The sequence below is a fragment of the Labeo rohita genome, chromosome 1 (genome assembly GCF_022985175.1).
Source record: "Labeo rohita strain BAU-BD-2019 chromosome 1, IGBB_LRoh.1.0, whole genome shotgun sequence".
Lineage (NCBI taxonomy): Eukaryota > Metazoa > Chordata > Actinopteri > Cypriniformes > Cyprinidae > Labeo > Labeo rohita.
The window spans coordinates 39,462,789-39,480,011 of record NC_066869.1 but is presented as its reverse complement, the minus strand read 5'-3'; the positions used below and the strand labels follow the sequence as shown (position 1 = coordinate 39,480,011).

Below are 17,223 nucleotides of genomic sequence, written 5' to 3'. Positions count from 1 at the left end.
CATCACTTGCTCACCAATGGATCCTTTGCGGTGAAGTATTTATAAGAAACAAATTCATCAACGTATTTAACTATAAACCATTGATTCTGTCCAAAATATTAGTCCATAATCCATAATAATGCTCCTCCAGTCAAAAAGTCCAGCCCCTGTTGTCCTCTCAGACAAAAACCTAAAAAACATATTTGTTTAGGACTGTTTAGGACTGTTTAGGACTCACTTATAAATGATGTTTAATCTATGCATATTTCTCTCCTGATGACTAGTTAAGTTATAACATCTTTGTGATGGATTTGTTTATTACAAACCCACTGCTTTTCATTTTACAAGACATAAATTGATGGACGGGAGTCATGTGGATTACTTGTGGATCATTGTGATGTTTTTATCAGCTGTTTGAACTCGAGAGGATCTACTGGTGAGCAAGTAATTAATGCTAAATTTCTCCAAATCTGGTTAGATGAATAAACAAAACTATATCTTGGATATGTGAGGGTGAGTTCACGTTTAGCAAATTTTCATTTTTAGGTGACCTTTTCCTTGACTGCACATTCGAGCAGTCAGGGGTTTACAGATCTTTATAACCTTGAAAATAACCAGGCTTCTACAATGATACAATTAGTGTCTGGATTTGCCAAACTTTGCATGATTACTGACAATAAATGTCTGTGAATATTTTAGATAAAGATTAACATTGAAAATGATCTGACATATAATCTGAAGCAACAGCAAATAAACAAGATATTCACAAACACATCCTTAGGCCTATTTTTGTTTCTAGAGATATGTAGTTAAAATGGTCTTGAACGTCTTGACACAACATCTAACATTTTTTTATTATTTTTTTATTTTTTGTTGTCATTGTTTTGAATGGTCTTAGCTTGTAGCATTGGTTATTTAAAGTGTCATGAATCTCCCTAGTTTGATTCTGCATTTTTCTTATCAATTTTAGAAATGTTTGATCTAACAAAAAGGGTGTTTTCCAGAATCTTTGATGATTTTATGCTGTTCACTGGTACTTGTAAAGTGGTAACTCATTCTTTAATGTTTTTTTTTAACCACAGATGTTTCTAGTGGTAGTTACTGTTTTTTTTATTTGTTTGTTTATAGCTTTATTTACTTTATTTTTATTTTATTTTATTTATTTATTTTTTTTTTTTTAGTATACGCAGGATAATCAATTGCACATTTGAGGTTAAAGTGTTAACCTGCAGAGACTGTTTTTTAAAACTAACATTTTAAGAGGCCATGTTAAACTGATTTATGCAGAAACAGGAAAACCGCAACTTTCAGATCTCACTGCGTCAGTGTGTAACATTTACAGATTGTTTAGTTTACATGACAAACCTAAATGGAAAAAATATGTGGGTTGAGGTTATGGTTACGGAAACGTATGTACATCTTATCAGGCTCCAGAGCAATACACATCACAAGCAAATAAATCCTCACAAGAACACACAAAATTATGCACACATTTAGTAAATTCAGGCATTTAGTGGCCAAACCAAACATTTTGACGTTCACTGAAGAAAGGTGTCAATGAAGCTGACAGAACTTGAGAAGTGACTTGTGTAACAGGATGTGACAGTAGGTTTCCTGTTATGGCCTACTTAAATGTTACCTCTGAAATTCTTCTAAAGGCTTTTATAACAACAGGTTATTAAACCTCAGCATGTTGCTAGTTACAGTATTTCAATTCAGCTTCCTTTAGACATTAACTGATTGCCACAAATGATCTGTGATATGCTGACAACAATGTAACATTTGATACATTTTAAAAATTGTAAGCTACTTTATATTAGAATGAAAATGTATTTTTTACTTTGAGAGTTTTACAAAATCAAACTTTGGCGATAATGTAGACTAATTAAAATACTAATGAATTGGATAAAACCCTTAATCTAAGTAAGAGAAAAAAAATCCCCAACCTCAAAGCCCTTTGTCAGAAATCCCTCCCACCACTGTCAGACAGATGACATTTACATTGAAGACCCTTTCCTTTTATCCTATCAGTCACTGAGATGGAGCAAGCAATAGTTATTGTCTTCATGCTTGTATGTAAGTCCATTTTTGCCATTTTTGTTGCATTCCTTTGATTTGATTGACAGTCATTTTCATGTATTTGCACTCGTATTTGCTTTTGCAGGTGTTTTGTTCTGTGAACAGCAGAGAGTGTTTGGAACAGAAGTGGACATGAGAGTTAAAGCAGGAGACAACATCACTCTCTACTGTGACTGTGTTGTGCCATATGGATCACACATTTTTTGGTGGAGAAACTGCTCACATGAGCATCAACCATCTCTGTTAATAGAGGCTACTAACCTGTTCATGGGGATGTTTTCACGTTTTAATTTTGTGCTCAACAGCTCCAGTAACTCCTATGATCTACATATTACAAACATCAGTATCTCTGATGAGGGACTGTATTTCTGTGCAATAAAAGAAAGAAAAGCACATGATGTGAACAGCATCACAAGCTCGGAGTACAAGTTTGGAAACAGAAGTACTCGACTATCTGTTTTGGGTAAGAAAATATTTCTGTTTATATTGCTTCGAAAGGCTATATTTGACAAACCCTGTCATATATCTATATAGATGCCAGAAAACCAAAAAATTAATTTGAAATGCAAAAAGCTACGTTTACAAGGTAAACAAGATGTACAAGATAAATTCACTGTGGCAACACATAACACAAGGAATGCTTAAAAATATATAACTGAGTAAGTTACTTTCACTTACGTTTCATGTAGAGCCAGTGTCTCCTCATGTCGAGAGGTTCAACAGCACCTTAACACCTCCTGTAACAGACCTCTGCTGGAAGCTGCTGTTCAGTGTGTGTCCAGTCTGTGTTCTTCTCTTCTCCATCTGTGTGTTCTGCCTCTGTCAGAGAAAAACTACAGGTGATCATTCATTCCTGAACTTGCTTCATCAGAGTTATGACGTTCCAGACAGCAGATTTGATTATTCCATTGTTGCAAAATTTACATTCTGAACTGTTATTTTCGTATAATGTCCTACAGTTTCTACAGCTACGCAGACGGAGAGCAGACATTATGAGGTATTACATATGTACATCCTGACATCGCAGCAGGCCATGTTTATGTTAAGTAGCCTACATAACATTTTTCCCCCCACAGAGTGAAGATGAAGTGTGCTACGCATCATTGAACACACTTTCCATGCTGAAGAAAAAGACACTGCAGAATTCAGACTTTTGTACTTACACTGAGGTCAGAACAAAAAGAACATAAGCTAAAAAGAAGAGGATTCTGGAACTCTCGTTTACCCTTGGTCATTCTAAACCGCGATTAGACACACATTTCAGACTGTTCATAATTAACCCGAAGTTGATAAACCCTGTGTATACAGGAACGTAGGTTTCACCCGATACATCCCTAGGTTGCGTTCTTATTTGCATATTTGCAGTGTCGGGGACATTGATGGGAGTTTTTCCTAAATGGACTTTCGAACTATAAAGGTAAGAATGAAACGGGCTCTTCTTTACCTCTTCATTGACATGTTTTTTTTTACCATTTTATATTTTTTTTAGACGCCTGTAAAACCCAGGGTTCAGCGCAATGTGAAAAGCCCAAATCATTAAAGATCAGTGTTAGGGGTTCGGCATTACAAGTAACGCGAGTTACGTAATATTATTACTTTTTTCAAGTAACTAGTGAAGTAACACATTTCTTTTTAATTGACAAGAAAATATCTGAGTTACTCCCCCCCCCCAACCCCCATTTACTGATTAAAATCTCTCCTGTCCCCATGTTGAAGAGAAATCGGGTGTAAGATGTTAGTTCTAGAATAAAAGTGAACATGCATTAATTCATCTCACTCACAAAAAACAGATTCAGTATTCCTCAAAATGAATAAAAACAGTGAAATTTAACTCAGAATATGACGCAAACCTGCAACAATTAAATATGTTAAATGATACAAATACCCTTTATGCATTTAATCCCATTTTATTATGCGATGTCTGTTGCTGACCTTCGATGTTCCAATTCAACCATACTAATAAGCAAAAATTACTCAAGATAATGTAACATTTTTTTTCCTTTTTTATATTGCTGAAGAGTTGACTTTTCTTTCTTCTGCGGTCTGCTGTACAGACGTGAATTTACTTTTCTAAGGCTTTTGGTGTGAAAAGGCTTTTACATTTGGCAAAAATATAACTTTTTATATTATAAACAAACAAGCAAGCCCTGCGCAGATTTAAAAAGTAACGCATTACTTTCCATAAAAAGTAACTAACGTAATTAGTTACTTTTTTAGGGAGTACCTCAATATTGCAATGCATTGCTTTTAAAAGTAACTTTCCCCAACACTGTTAAAGATGTAATGCTACAACGTTTTTATATTTACTATCATTACCTGTTATGTTACATAAATGTTTATCAATCTTGACTGTGTAAATGTAGCCATTGTGTATGCACATTAGTGTTCAGAATCAGCTATTTATGTAAAATAATGTTCGGAACGTGTTTTCTTTTTTTAAATGAAACAAGTATGTAATCATGTGTACTTACAAAGTCTACTTTTCAAGCAGTAGTGCTTTCTTGTTTTTACAGTGGAGCACCATTACAATACAAACCAACAGTTTCCTCCCTCACACAGATGCAGGGCTGTTATAGAAAAACACCTAGAACAAAATGATTTAGGGTACAACGGACTAAAGGCGCATATGATATATTTTTCCTTTAAACTACTAGATTGCGTAGCACTTTCCAAAACATTCGCTTTTCAAGATGCACATGCAAATTTGTCTGATCCTTGATGGGATAGCGGGCAGCAGCGCAAAGTTTATTCTGTGCTTACTTGATCTAATATTTGATGTTTTTTAAAATGTAGATTTAATTAGCAAATGAGAATTGCTAAAATGAATGCATATATTTTGAGACAATGTCTTCTTAATGATTTTCAGTTTTGTTTAAGATAACAATATGGTATTTGGGATAAAAAACTCCCCTGCTGTTGGGGCTAAAAGGCACAATAATTAACATGATAATTAATAGATGGCTGACTTTTCCATTTGTTGACATGACATGGTTAGATTCAGATGGTAAATATCATATATTATGTGCACATCTTAGAGATAATCACCATGTTTAGAATGGAACCATCATATTTAAAATCATGATATTAATTACATCATATAAAAAATAGCATTTGTTGCTACTACTGTAAATCTGTTTTAAATTATTATCTTTAATTTCTTTTATTTTTAAAATGATTTTATGTACTTTAAAATATATTTTGTATATTAACATTTTAATGCAGTATATTTATTGAAAAAATTCAAAATAAGCAGAAAAAAGTACAAACTTTGCTAAAGTGATTGTTGTGAACAAGTATTAACTTGAACATTATTTAAAAACCATTTTAGTTAAAGTATTTAAATCAATACTGTGTGCCTTTTGCCTCATGTTGATGAGCCTTTTCCCCCGTGTGTGGGGTAACAGGCCCCTCACGCCAGCTCATACATTTATACGATTTTAAAACAAAAATAAACAACTTGTATGATTGATTGTCACACAAAATCATTTGCTCTATAAATATTCAATACATACATATTTTTTCTGCAATTATACATTTTAGGCACAGTGAATAGCACATTTTTTTCTTAAGGTGTGCACTATATGTATGTATATATATATAAAGTTGTATTTTTATATCTTTGAGTGTGATTTTTTTTTTAATTGAGTTCCCCAGAAAAGCCTCTGTGTTTAGACTCCTCTGCATGTTGACATTCTCAGTTTTGACTAATTACAGCAGAATGGTTTTTCATTCTCAGTCAGGAAGGAAACCAGAAAGATTTCCACTTGATCATGCAACAGATTGGGGTCACACAAATGTGTCATTTAACAAATGTGAAAACTAGTTTGCCAAAAATAGAACAAAACAGAGTTAAATGTATGGTACTGATGCAGATGTGACTTCTGAATATATCAATGATTATGCAACATTGAAGACTGTAAGAAATGGCTGCTAAAATGCTCACTTTTTCCATCAGAGGAATAAATTAGTTTTTAAAATATATTAAAAATATGTTATTGTTTCACAATATTACTGTTTTGACAGTATTTTTCCATCAAATGCAGCCTCGGTATTAGAAACTTTTTATAGACATATATAACTTTTTTATATACATACATACATACATACATACATACATATATATATACACACACATACATATACATATATATATATACACATACATATACATATATATACACACGTATATATATATATATATACATATATGAATATATATATATATACACACACATATATGAATATATATATGAATATATATATATATATATATATATATATATATATATATATACATATATATACATATACATACATATACACATATACATACATACATACATACATACACACACACACAAAATACTACCCTACTTATTTCCATTTTAGAACGAAACTTTTATTTGAATATTCAAATAAGTGTCAGGAGATACAAACATCCATTCAAATTTAAAACCGTCATGATTCAAAAACCTTGCTTTCATGCCACTGATTAAAACAGTCACGCTTGGGTAGAAAGCACAACGGCACTTCGCAAGTCACACACATGACTGGAGTTTTCATTGGGCAGAGTTTGCACTTGCGCCTACCGACAGTACTGTCCGGCACAAAGTGCTTGGGTCTGTGGGATCCTTCAGGAAGTGATGACTCTGGAGGTGTGGGAGGAGCTGAGACAGTGGTAGAAAGAGCCGGGACAGGAGTGGAAAGGGAAGACGAGACAGGAGCCGCTAAGGAAACTGGTGCAGATTCAGACTCAGCATCCATTTCTGTAAGCTCTAAAACAAGCATCTCAAGGAATGCCTTCCGCGTCAGAGCTTTTTGTTTGTTTGTCTCAGCCACCAGTTCATGCAAAATGAATGCATTCTCTACGGCGATGTCCAAAAGGTGATAAAAAACACACTGATACCACTTCTTTGGTTTATGTAGAAGTCTGTAATGTCCAGTGATGAAATTGGATGGTTCCACTGTTCCCACATTCCTGGATAAAAAGTGAAAAGAAAAAAAAACATTTTACATTTAAAAGGTAAATACTGCATCATTTGATCAAACTAAACTCAAACTTACCTGCAGACAGTGGCTTTATAAAATAGGCGAACGGAACTTCACTGAATTTCTACTAACCTGTTGTAGTCCAAGACCACAGCTGGAATGGGAACCTCCACAAGGGTCCGGTGTGCATCACCCTTCACCTTCCTCTGCACAGTATCACCTTCATAGGCTTTATGGAAGGTGGAGCACATCTGCACTTCCTGTGAGTCTTTCCACTCGACAAACAGAAGATCGTCATCCCTAATCCAACGCATGGTGCCTCGTGTAGCGTTCTTTGACAATCTGTTCACTGAGATTTTTGGGAAACCTTTCCTGGTTGGCAAAACGGGACCACAAGCATAGATACTTTTACCTAGAAGGTCCCTGAAGAGTGTGGGGCTGGTGTAAAATTTATCCACAAATAGTTTGTACCCAGAACCCAACAGATTTTCATCCACTAACGCCATAACAGACTCATAGCTCAGGCCCTCGTTCTGCGACGCACATGAATTCCCCTCATGAATAAAGAAGTCCCATGTATAGCCGCAGGAGCAGTCTGTCAGTGCAAAGAGTTTGTACCCTCTATCTGAAGATTTGTTTTCCATAGCTTTGAGTCCAGTTCTACACTGTGGTGTCACTATTCTTTCATCAATGGTGAGGTTTTGAAAAGGATGAAAATAGGTCTTGCAGGCCTTCCGAATGAGCTGATACGGAGGTAGAATTTTACCTAACCGTTCATAGGCTGCTGTTCCCTTTTTTGAATGATTTTGCTCATCCTCCTTTGTATTGCTGAAATGAAGAGTATTGCCAATTGTCATAAATTTTTGATAAGACATGACTTGTGCAGGAAAGGATGGACTGAAGTACCGGGACTCCCTCCAGTATTCTGTCAGTAAAGAGCACTTCAAAAGACCTGTGTAAATTACAAGTCCTATGTACGACTTTAAGTCTTTTAGAGAAATGTAGCGCCAACGCTCAATCACATCTTTGCACTTGGTCCCATAGACATTTGTGTGTCCTACAATAGACTGCATCATTATTTTTGGAAACAACAGCTGAAAAAAATGCAGAGGACTGCTACATGTGTTCTGTAAAACCTTTGGACCAGGTACTTGAACAGGTGTGAACTCTAGCTGAAGTGGTTCAACGTCTGTTTCATCTGAGCTACGCCACCTTTCTGTTGATACGCCATCGTTTTCATTCTCCCTGCTAAAGGCAGATGACAGACGGCATCTCTTTCTCTGCTGTAGGTTGGCCTCTGAATCGCAGTCCTCTTCTGGTGTGTAAATGTCAAGTGAAGGCCTACTGCAAGGCACAAGAAGAAAACAGTAATGTACTCTGTTGATTAAATGCCTCAACAACTTTACAACAAAATTAAATACCACAACAACTATCCAGTCTGATTTTTGCATGCTATTTATCGGTTTAGACCAATGCGTAAAAACGGCAGATATTTTGTTCACGAGTTTTACGTAAAATCAGTGAATCTGGGCATGTGACCAAAAGCATGTATCTTATTGGTTGGTCTGTTTTCTTAGATGGAAAAGAGATCAGACCACCTCTGTGTGAGAAGAAATTATAATGTTTATCACACCAGATTTTACCCTGACTATTCATCTTGGTGTAATGAGGCCTTTAAGACGTGTTTATGCTCAAGAGAAGCCTCAAGAAAATTAAAAAAAAAAGTCTCTGCTTCATGCACCTCCAACAGAGTGTTTTTACAACACGTCATCAATGTACACTGAACGTAAACAAAGCCACTGAACGGAAAGAAACTTCCATATTTTGCTGATTATTGCTGCTGAAATGGTCAATTATTGTCATATTTTGGGACATACTAATTGGTCTGACTGGGAAAAAACATTTGGAGTACCACAGACTGCTAAAATTTAATAAAAATCAAGGAAAAGAGTGCAAATAAAATGTCTGAGGAACAAAAGGCTTTTGTGGTTGGCCAAACTGAACCAGGATTTCCAGGGTAAGAATTTTGACAACATTCATGTTTGTTCTTATCAATTGTGACATAAGGCTCTATGTGGTATGTTGCTGCCGGTGTTTTAGAACTTTTATGGAAGTGCAGCATATTGCTGTTATCACTATGGATTTTATGATTATAAAAACTGTATTATTTGCTGTGGATCTTCACTGATTTCGTCAGACCACCTACTTACTACAACTGCTGTTATGATGATTTGCTCCACACATTTTTTTTTTTTTTTTTTTTTGCATCAAACATAATATTTAACCCACATTAAATGTGAACGCTCATATACAATGTTACAAGAAAATATGTAACCTTAGAAAAACTTACCGATCTAGAACAGGGTCAAGACCATTCAAAAAAATTTCCTCTGCTATACTGTCCACACTGCTGGCCACACTGTCCTGGTCACAGATATAAAGATCTTCACCAGGACTGGCTGTACTGTCCTCCACGGCATTCTCGGTACTTTTATCGGGATCCATCGGAGAGTACTAAATATCAATCGGTTTGCTGCTGAATAGAAGGCGAGTAAACAGTGAATTTGTGGCCAGTTCATGTTTTATGGTATGCAAACCAACCAGCCGTTGTAAACTCGATTTCATAACATATTTTTTATTTCAATTTTGTATAAAATGCCCGACCTTTTAGCACTCTAATCATATAGAGATCATATACATACTAGTCTGGAGAGACTATGCAGTGCATGAGTGGCGTTGTTGACTACAGATAGTACTTTAAACTCATTCTGCGTCTTTATAATCTGACAGCACCGCAAAAAACAATATTCAGATGTTACGAAGATCGGCTATAGAATTTAACTCACGTGCTAGGGATGTAAGCAATAACGATTCGGTTCATTTGTTTTTCCGCGCGAAATGACAATTCCTGAAGGGAAGTATTTCCCGCGAATCAGTTCGTTTAAAAGGATCAGGGGTGTGGCAGAAACGTTCTAACCCCGAATCATATCCTGTTTTGTAACTATGATAATTTTACTTAAAAATTAAATTAAATGAGCAAAAATTCTCAAGAATGTAGAGAGGACGTTTTCGTAATACATGTCCAAGACACCATATGAACATTGTGAGCAACAAGATTACATAAGATGTTTTATTAATAAGGTGATTATTCACCTAGTTTCGACTAGGATTTAGTTTATTAAAACAAAGTAAACCACCCAAACAAATCTGAATGATAAAAAAACGCCAAGTAAATAAAATAAATTACCAAAATCTTGGGGAAAACAAACAAACAAACAAAAAAAACAAAAAAAAAAAAAACAACAACAAAAAAACAAAAATCAAACTCAGGGGGCTTGTCCGCTGTCAACGCTGAAACCACGCCCACTCGCGGAAAAGCTGCCGCCCCTCTAATACCACTGCAACCTGAATGGATGACTGAGCTGTTTTGTAAACCACGTAATGTGCATTTACTTGATGAAAGCATATCTAGCTAGCAAACTGTACCTGTTATAACTAATAATAATGACAGTAACTTGCAAGTGAGGGGGTGAACCACTGATGCTAATGCGCTCTAGTTATTATAGTGTTAGGGGAGGGGCTGTGCTCTGTGGCTCCATTACATCATAAAGACATGATTTCAGGCCCACCCAAAAAATGGAGAAAAACTTTAACATGTTTAACGGTGTAACTCCACAATTCAATACTATTCAGTTAACAGTCTTTGTAATGTGTTTTCAGCAGTACATTTCTAACATTTATGTGTTTAAAACTATTTTCTGAATTGCCTTTACATAGACTTTAAATACAGCCTAATTGTCATAAATTAAACAAAACAAAAATGTATTGACATATTTTGGCGGAAAACGTTTTGCACGTTTTAATGAAATTCTATTTAGCGAAACCAAGCCCGTTTCATATGTGTGTTGACAAAAATGTCACATGACGAATACAACTCCAGTATGTTTTATGACTTTGTATGAGATTTTAAACTTTCCTCCTGCAAAACTAATTGACTGACTCCTAATATAGTCACTCTACCTGTCGGCCATCACAGAAAGGGCAACTGACATCAGTCATCACAGTAGATCTATATATAACTCTACTGGGAGGATAGCGGAGATGCAATTTTTATTTTAAGAGAATGTTTTTTTTGTCAGTGGCAGATAACATGTATGTGGCCAATAACCATAGCATTATCTCCAAAATACCTTAGAAAGAGTGTGGAACCACAACAAGATTTGACCAAATAAAACACAGACCATTAACCACTGAAAACTTATTTATTCCAATGTAACGTATTGCATTTAAATATTCAGATTTTTTTTTGATGCACCTTGAATGAACAGCAAAAATACCCTTAACACTGTTACACTCATTGAAGCCATAAATCAAGAGCCTTTCTCATGCCATCAATAAAATGATTCCTCTTGGCCTGAAAGCACATCACATTAGTCTCAAACGTGTCTGGAGTTTTCTGGCTGCACTTTTGCTTACCGGCGCTGTCCGCTTAAGGTGCTTTGGCTTGTGGAATAAAGCAGGAACAGTTGAGGAAGATCAGATTAAGAGGGAGCCGAGGGAACTGGTGCTCAGTCCTGAGAACTCACATCTGTAAGCTCTAAAATAAGCTCCTGCAAGAATTCCTTTCTGGTTAAAGGCTTCTTGTACTTTACCTTCGCTATTAGGTCCTGCATGATGAATGCATTCTCTACGACAATGTCCAAAAAGTGGTAAAATACACACTGATACCACTTTTTTGGTTTATGTAGAGCTCTGAAATGTCCAGTAACGCGATTCGACGAATTCACTACTTCCGTGTTCCTATGTAGAAATATAAAATGCATATTTCAAACTCTAAAAAGCAAACACATTAAAGGCACGAAGTAAAACAAGGAACACCGCTAAATGTATTCTACTAACCTGTTGTAGTCCAAGACCACAGCTGGAATGGGAACCTCCACAAGGGTCCGGTGTGCATCACCCTTTACCTTCCTCTGAACTGTATCACCTTGATAGGCTTTATGGAACGTGGAGCACATCTGCACTTCCTGTGAGTCTTTCCACTCGACAAACAGAAGATTGTCATGCCTAATCCAACGCATGGTGCCGCATGAAGCGTGCTTTGACAGTCTGTTCACAGTTGTTTTTGGAAAACCAGTCCTGTTTGGCCAAACAGGGCCACAAGCATAGATATTTTTACCTAGAAGGTCCCTGAAGAGTGTGGGGCTGGTGTAAAATTTGTCCACAAACAGTTTGTACCCAGAGCCCAACAGATTTTCATCCACCAATGCCATAACTGACTCATAGCTCAGGCCCACGTTCTGCGACGCACATGACTTTCCCTCGTAAATAAAGAAGTCCCATGTATAGCCGCAGGTGCAGTCTGTCAGTGCGAAGAGTTTGTACCCCATATTTGGAGATTCCTTTTTCACGCCTTGCTTGAGTCCAGTTCTGTCCTGCGATGTGACCATTCTTTCAACAATGGTGATGTTCTGAAAAGGATGAAAAATGGTCTTGCAGGCCTCCCTAATGACTTGATACAGAGGTTGAATTTTACCCAGCCGTTCATAGGCTGCTGTTCCCCTCCTAGAGCTGTTCTTCTCATCCTCCTTGCAATCATTTAGATGAAGGGCTTTGGAGATTAACAGAAACTTCTGGTAAGACATGATTTTTGCAGGAAAGGGCAGACTGAAGTGCTCAGACTCGCTCCAATAGTCTGTCAGTGAAGAGCACTTGAACATATCCATGTAAATCACCAGTGCTATGTACGACTTTAAGTCTCTTTGACAAATGTATTCCCACACCTTGCCCTTTTTCTCTTTGCACTTGACCCCATAGCCATTAGTGTGGGATACAATGGTCTGCCACATTTTTTTGGGAAACAACAGTTGAAAAAACTGCAGAGGACTGCTGCACCTATTTGGTAAAATCTGTGGGCCAGGTTTTTGGACAGGTGTGAAGTCTAGATGCGGTGGCTCAACATCTGCGTCATCTGAGCTATGCCACTTTTCATTTGAACCATCATTTTCAGAAGATGTGGAAGACAGACGGGCTCTCTTTTTCTGCTGTGGGCTGGCCTCTAAATCGCAGTCCTCCTCTGGTGAGTAAATGTCAAGTGGAGGCCTATTGCATGGCACATGAAGACAGAATTAGCAATTAATTAACAGTATGCAGTTAAAAAAGTCATTTTATTCAAAGCATGCTTGCATCTTGTTCTTAAGTACTAATTAAAAATACAGCCTACCCATCTAGAACAGGGTCAAGACCGTCTATAAACATTTCCTCGGCTACGCTGTCCACACTGCTAGCCACACTGTCCTGGTCACAAGCGTCAAGATCTTCATCACTCCTGAATGCAATGAGTTTCATAAAGTTTGTAGTGTTTTTCTTGGGACCAGCAGCAGAATGCAGATGATCAGCTGTTGCAGATGTTAGCTGTGACATTTTAGATGGGTAAACAGTTTGTTAGTGGCTTTTTTTCTGGAAGCCAATTATAAACAGCATAAACCAAAATCCAATTTGTACACATTTAATCACAGGCCAACTGTTTTTCCTAATCATGTTATTTTAAAGGTTGTTGTATTCCTCAAATATAAGTCCCTTTGGATAAAAGTGTTTGCCAAATGAATAAATGTAAAATTAACTTGCATATGGTTAGATTGTTCCATGTTTGGGGGGGTGGGGTCCATTTAAATTAAGTCCTAAAATAAGTGTTTTATGAATGAATTAATGTTAACACAGGGATGCAAACTTTAAACTAGTAAGACAATTAAACACACTGACAATATGCCAGAGGTAACAGTTAAGAGAAACCATTTATTGGTCTACATGGCGACATACATAATCAATCACTCATGTGTTTAAATTCAAATTGCCTTCACTTTTTGACCAACCCTTTTATATTGAAAGTCTACATATTTTCTTGTTTAATATTCTTTCTGAATTTACAGAATGTGTTTATAACAAGTTTGACTAGTATATGTCACTTATTTTTTATAATATGGAAGTCGGTGGCTACCAGCAACTGTTTGGTAACCAACATTCTTCAAAATATCTTCTATTTGCTTGTTAAGTTTGACGTCATGTGTCACCTCTTCCGTAAAATAGGGGTCCAAATGCTCTATCAGATGACACGAGAAAAAAACAAACAGTGCTAATTATACACTCACAATGTGATATAACACTACCAAAAAAATTATAATCCTAATCTTGAACTCCATACCAAAATGCCAGATAGCCAGACAATCAAAAAAATAAATATAAATATTATTTGTTTGGGAAGCTGTGAGCACGGAGACTGCAGTGTACACCATAAACCTGAAAACGTTCAGCTTAAATGTTTAATATAAATAAACAGTGAAATGAGTTGGGGCTTGGACCTGGAAACAGCATTCGTTGGACGCATTACGTCATCACTTAACAAGCTGATTGTGTTTAGCAGAAGAAAGAAATTCAGATTTAGAACAACTAAATGACCACAATATTTCATTTTTTTGTGCAAACTATCCCTTTAACAATTAAATCTGACTTAAATTTATACCATGTTGACAGCTTCATGTATTGGAAAAACATTAGGCTTTGCAAGTTTTCAAACAAAGAGAATGTTAAAGTGCCTATTATGCTATTTGAAAGGTTCATAATTTGGTTTTGGGAGTCCCGACAGGTTTACATGCATGCAAGGTTAAAAAAAAAAAAACACACACACACACTGATTTTTCCTACAGTTGAACTCAAAAGTTTACATACACCTTGGAGAATCTGCAAAATTTATTAAGTTTTAAGGATTTTTTGGGAAAAACAGCAGGTAGTTCAACTGCTCAGGACAAACAAGGGACTCATGAACAACTATGGCTGTGGATCATTCAGGTAACAACACAGTATTAAGAATCAAGTGTATATAAACTTTTAAACGGGGTCATTTTTATGAATTCAACTATTATTTTCTCGTGTAGACTATATATGTAAACGACGTTTATGTAGAATATCTTATTCAGGTCAGTGCTAAATAAATAACATACATCTGTATGATCCCACTTATTTTGGCAAAATAATTAACATTCTGCAGACTCTGCAAGGTGTATGTATACTTTTGACGTCAACTGTAAAAGCATTTCACTTTAACGTTACTTATCAACGTCTCTCAATAAGTTCTTTGCTCAAACGATTCGTTCGAAGATTCATCTTTCCAAACACCTCCTAAGAGTGAGGCTACTCTGCTCTGATTGGTCAGATACATGGAGTTCTGCTAAAGCACTGTAACGTTAGTTTGTAAACCAACGTATTGCTCCGTCCTTTATCATGACTCCAAGTAAAAAGAACGACAGACATTCTATATCAGTGGACACATTTTAGACAATAGCGGGCCCACTGCCGATTAGCAGAACTAGTCAACCGGAGACCTACAGCTACACTGAGTGTATAAACAACACACAGAACTACATATTTTGCACGCTCGACAGAACATCAAACAACAGTTATTAATTATACTTACAGGTTGTGATTCGGAAGAGCAAGCTGGTCCAAACAAACTGGGCAGTGACCCCTCTTTCAGGAGCAAACGGTTTACGAATCCCGCTTTGAACTCGCGGAGACCGGGGAAGCAGTCGTCAGTGAAATGACGGGAGCACAGAAAAAGGTTGGGAACATACTGCTCTGGTATCTTAGTAAACATGAACTTCAACCACTGATTCTTCACAGCCTCATCCTTCGGAAGCGAAAATAATACGAATTTTTTCACAGCGCAGAACACAGCGTCTTCTCGACATTATTGTTATCCACACGCCACAAACCAGTTACAGTGTTGAGGGGTTCAAGATTTCGCTGGATGTTCACGCAGAACGTAGGCGGGCATTATGCAAATATCTTAACTTGTGAACTTCCTGTAAATGGGATTCGAATTAGGAACGATCGGTTAAACGGTTCAGAGTCGACTCTTTATTTGAAAAACATGATGCACTTTCGGCTTTACAACTATGCATACTGTTTACATTCACATACAGCTACATAACACGCTGCATGAAAAGTAATTTTCAAAAATCCATAATAGAGCCACTTTAAGTGAATTATGTTTCAGTTTTGAAAAACATAGTACTCAATATTTTCCCCAGCTGATGTGAGGTTTACATAGTATGCAACACAAAACTACGCATTTTGAACAGTCGGTAGAATATCTACATAAATAATCAATCAAACTTACAAGTCGTGATTCAGAAGCGCAAGATGGTCCGAATAAAGTGGGTACTGGCACTTTTTTTAATAATATATAAGCATTTTGCAAATCCCGCGTTGACCTCACCAAGATTTAAAGCAGTCGTCAGTAAAATGACTGGAACAAAACGTAAGTTTGGGGTTATAGGTTAACCACTGTTCCTTCACATCTTCATGCTTTCAAGATTTGCTTTCGTACCACAAATTAAAAAAAAAGAAAAAAAAAGCGTCTTTTAGACTTGACAAACCAAACTCTTCCGGGGTCTCAGCTACACCGACAGTGTTTGAGGGCGGGTCAAAGCACATGTTGTTTACAGAAAGCCAATGAAAACGATAGGCGGGCATTATGCAAATTTTATATAAACCTTCCACAGTTTGTGCAGAGTCGTTGAAAAAGCTATTTCCATGTGTCTGGGAACCGGTGATAATATCCGAAAAAGCATAGGAGCACTTTAGCCGTCATTGGGAATCTGACTCATTTCTGAGAATCGGTTCTTTCGAGCTGTTAATTTAAAAATGAAAAAACACGAAAACAGGTTGAATTTATAATAGCACACCACTTCTATCATCTTTTTGTGTGTGCCGGTCTCAGCACATATAACAACAGAGTTTTGGTATATAATAAATATTATTTGTATTTAGAGTAAATAGGTTACTATCATTTACTATCATTTATGTTAAACAAAACTAACTCTTCATATGCGTGTTGACAAACCTAACACACAATCAAGTTGTAAACATATTTCTAGTATTTTTATGTTGCATGTCATAATTTAAAAATAACTGGCTGAGCTCTGTTTTGTTTTTGGTCTAACACCCATTAGAGAACATTTAAAACGGTACATACACGACCAGTCAAAGGTTATAAAACAGTACGATTTTTATTTTTTTTATTATTTTTTTTTTTTAATTCTCTTCTGCTCACCAAGGCTGCATTTATTTGATCCAAAATACAGCAAAAGCAGTAATAGTGTGAAATATTTTTACTAT

The 17,223-nt window shown here is 36.3% G+C and overlaps 3 protein-coding genes across 10 annotated transcripts; 1 reads left to right on the top strand and 2 right to left on the bottom strand.

Annotated features, from left to right (window-relative positions):
• Positions 1-2,000: 2,000 nt before the first annotated feature.
• Positions 2,001-3,627, top strand: LOC127166088 (uncharacterized). Of its 2 annotated transcripts, none has more exons than XM_051111182.1 (5): positions 2,001-2,051; positions 2,144-2,521; positions 2,748-2,897; positions 3,018-3,055; positions 3,135-3,627. In XM_051111182.1, exons 2-5 carry the CDS (start codon positions 2,191-2,193, stop codon positions 3,246-3,248), a joined length of 633 nt encoding a protein of 210 aa, XP_050967139.1. In that variant the 5' UTR covers positions 2,001-2,051; positions 2,144-2,190; the 3' UTR covers positions 3,249-3,627. The 2 variants fall into 2 exon arrangements, with proteins under 2 accessions (XP_050967139.1, XP_050967133.1); XM_051111176.1 differs by having other exon boundaries at positions 2,007-2,055.
• Positions 3,628-6,437: 2,810 nt separating this feature from the next.
• LOC127166038 (piggyBac transposable element-derived protein 4-like) lies at positions 6,438-16,506 on the bottom strand. Of its 7 annotated transcripts, none has more exons than XM_051111117.1 (4): positions 16,223-16,506; positions 9,398-9,583; positions 7,180-8,391; positions 6,438-7,036 (listed from the first exon to the last, which is right to left on the bottom strand). In XM_051111117.1, exons 2-4 carry the CDS (start codon positions 9,550-9,552, stop codon positions 6,517-6,519), a joined length of 1,887 nt encoding a protein of 628 aa, XP_050967074.1. In that variant the 5' UTR covers positions 9,553-9,583; positions 16,223-16,506; the 3' UTR covers positions 6,438-6,516. The 7 variants fall into 7 exon arrangements, with proteins under 7 accessions (XP_050967074.1, XP_050967102.1, XP_050967064.1 ...); XM_051111145.1 differs by having other exon boundaries at positions 9,398-9,580; XM_051111107.1 differs by lacking the exon at positions 16,223-16,506 and adding an exon at positions 9,894-11,188.
• LOC127166078 (piggyBac transposable element-derived protein 4-like) lies at positions 11,296-16,216 on the bottom strand. Its single transcript, XM_051111164.1, has 4 exons — positions 15,518-16,216; positions 13,271-13,461; positions 11,947-13,149; positions 11,296-11,847 (listed from the first exon to the last, which is right to left on the bottom strand). The coding sequence occupies exons 1-4, from the start codon at positions 15,695-15,697 to the stop codon at positions 11,616-11,618; spliced, it is 1,806 nt and encodes a 601-aa protein (XP_050967121.1). The 5' UTR covers positions 15,698-16,216; the 3' UTR covers positions 11,296-11,615.
• Positions 16,507-17,223: the final 717 nt, after the last annotated feature.

Excerpts from the sequence above, each read along its gene's own strand:
- LOC127166088 (XM_051111176.1), top strand. The coding sequence starts at position 2,019 with ATGGAGCAAGCAATAGTTATTGTCTTCATGCTTGTAT. Across the intron at positions 2,898-3,017 it reads CTGTCAGAGAAAAACTACAG|TTTCTACAGCTACGCAGACG; the intron begins GTGATCATTCAT and ends AATGTCCTACAG. Across the intron at positions 3,056-3,134 it reads CGGAGAGCAGACATTATGAG|AGTGAAGATGAAGTGTGCTA; the intron begins GTATTACATATG and ends TTCCCCCCACAG.
- LOC127166038 (XM_051111117.1), bottom strand. The coding sequence starts at position 9,552 with ATGGATCCCGATAAAAGTACCGAGAATGCCGTGGAGGACAGTACAGCC. Across the intron at positions 8,392-9,397 it reads CTTGACCCTGTTCTAGATCG|TAGGCCTTCACTTGACATTT; the intron begins GTAAGTTTTTCT and ends TGTGCCTTGCAG. Across the intron at positions 7,037-7,179 it reads GTGGTCTTGGACTACAACAG|GAATGTGGGAACAGTGGAAC; the intron begins GTTAGTAGAAAT and ends CTTTTTATCCAG.
- LOC127166078 (XM_051111164.1), bottom strand. The coding sequence starts at position 15,697 with ATGTTTACTAAGATACCAGAGCAGTATGTTCCCAACCTTTTTCTGTGC. Across the intron at positions 13,150-13,270 it reads CTTGACCCTGTTCTAGATGG|GCCTCCACTTGACATTTACT; the intron begins GTAGGCTGTATT and ends GCCATGCAATAG. Across the intron at positions 11,848-11,946 it reads GTGGTCTTGGACTACAACAG|GAACACGGAAGTAGTGAATT; the intron begins GTTAGTAGAATA and ends ATTTCTACATAG.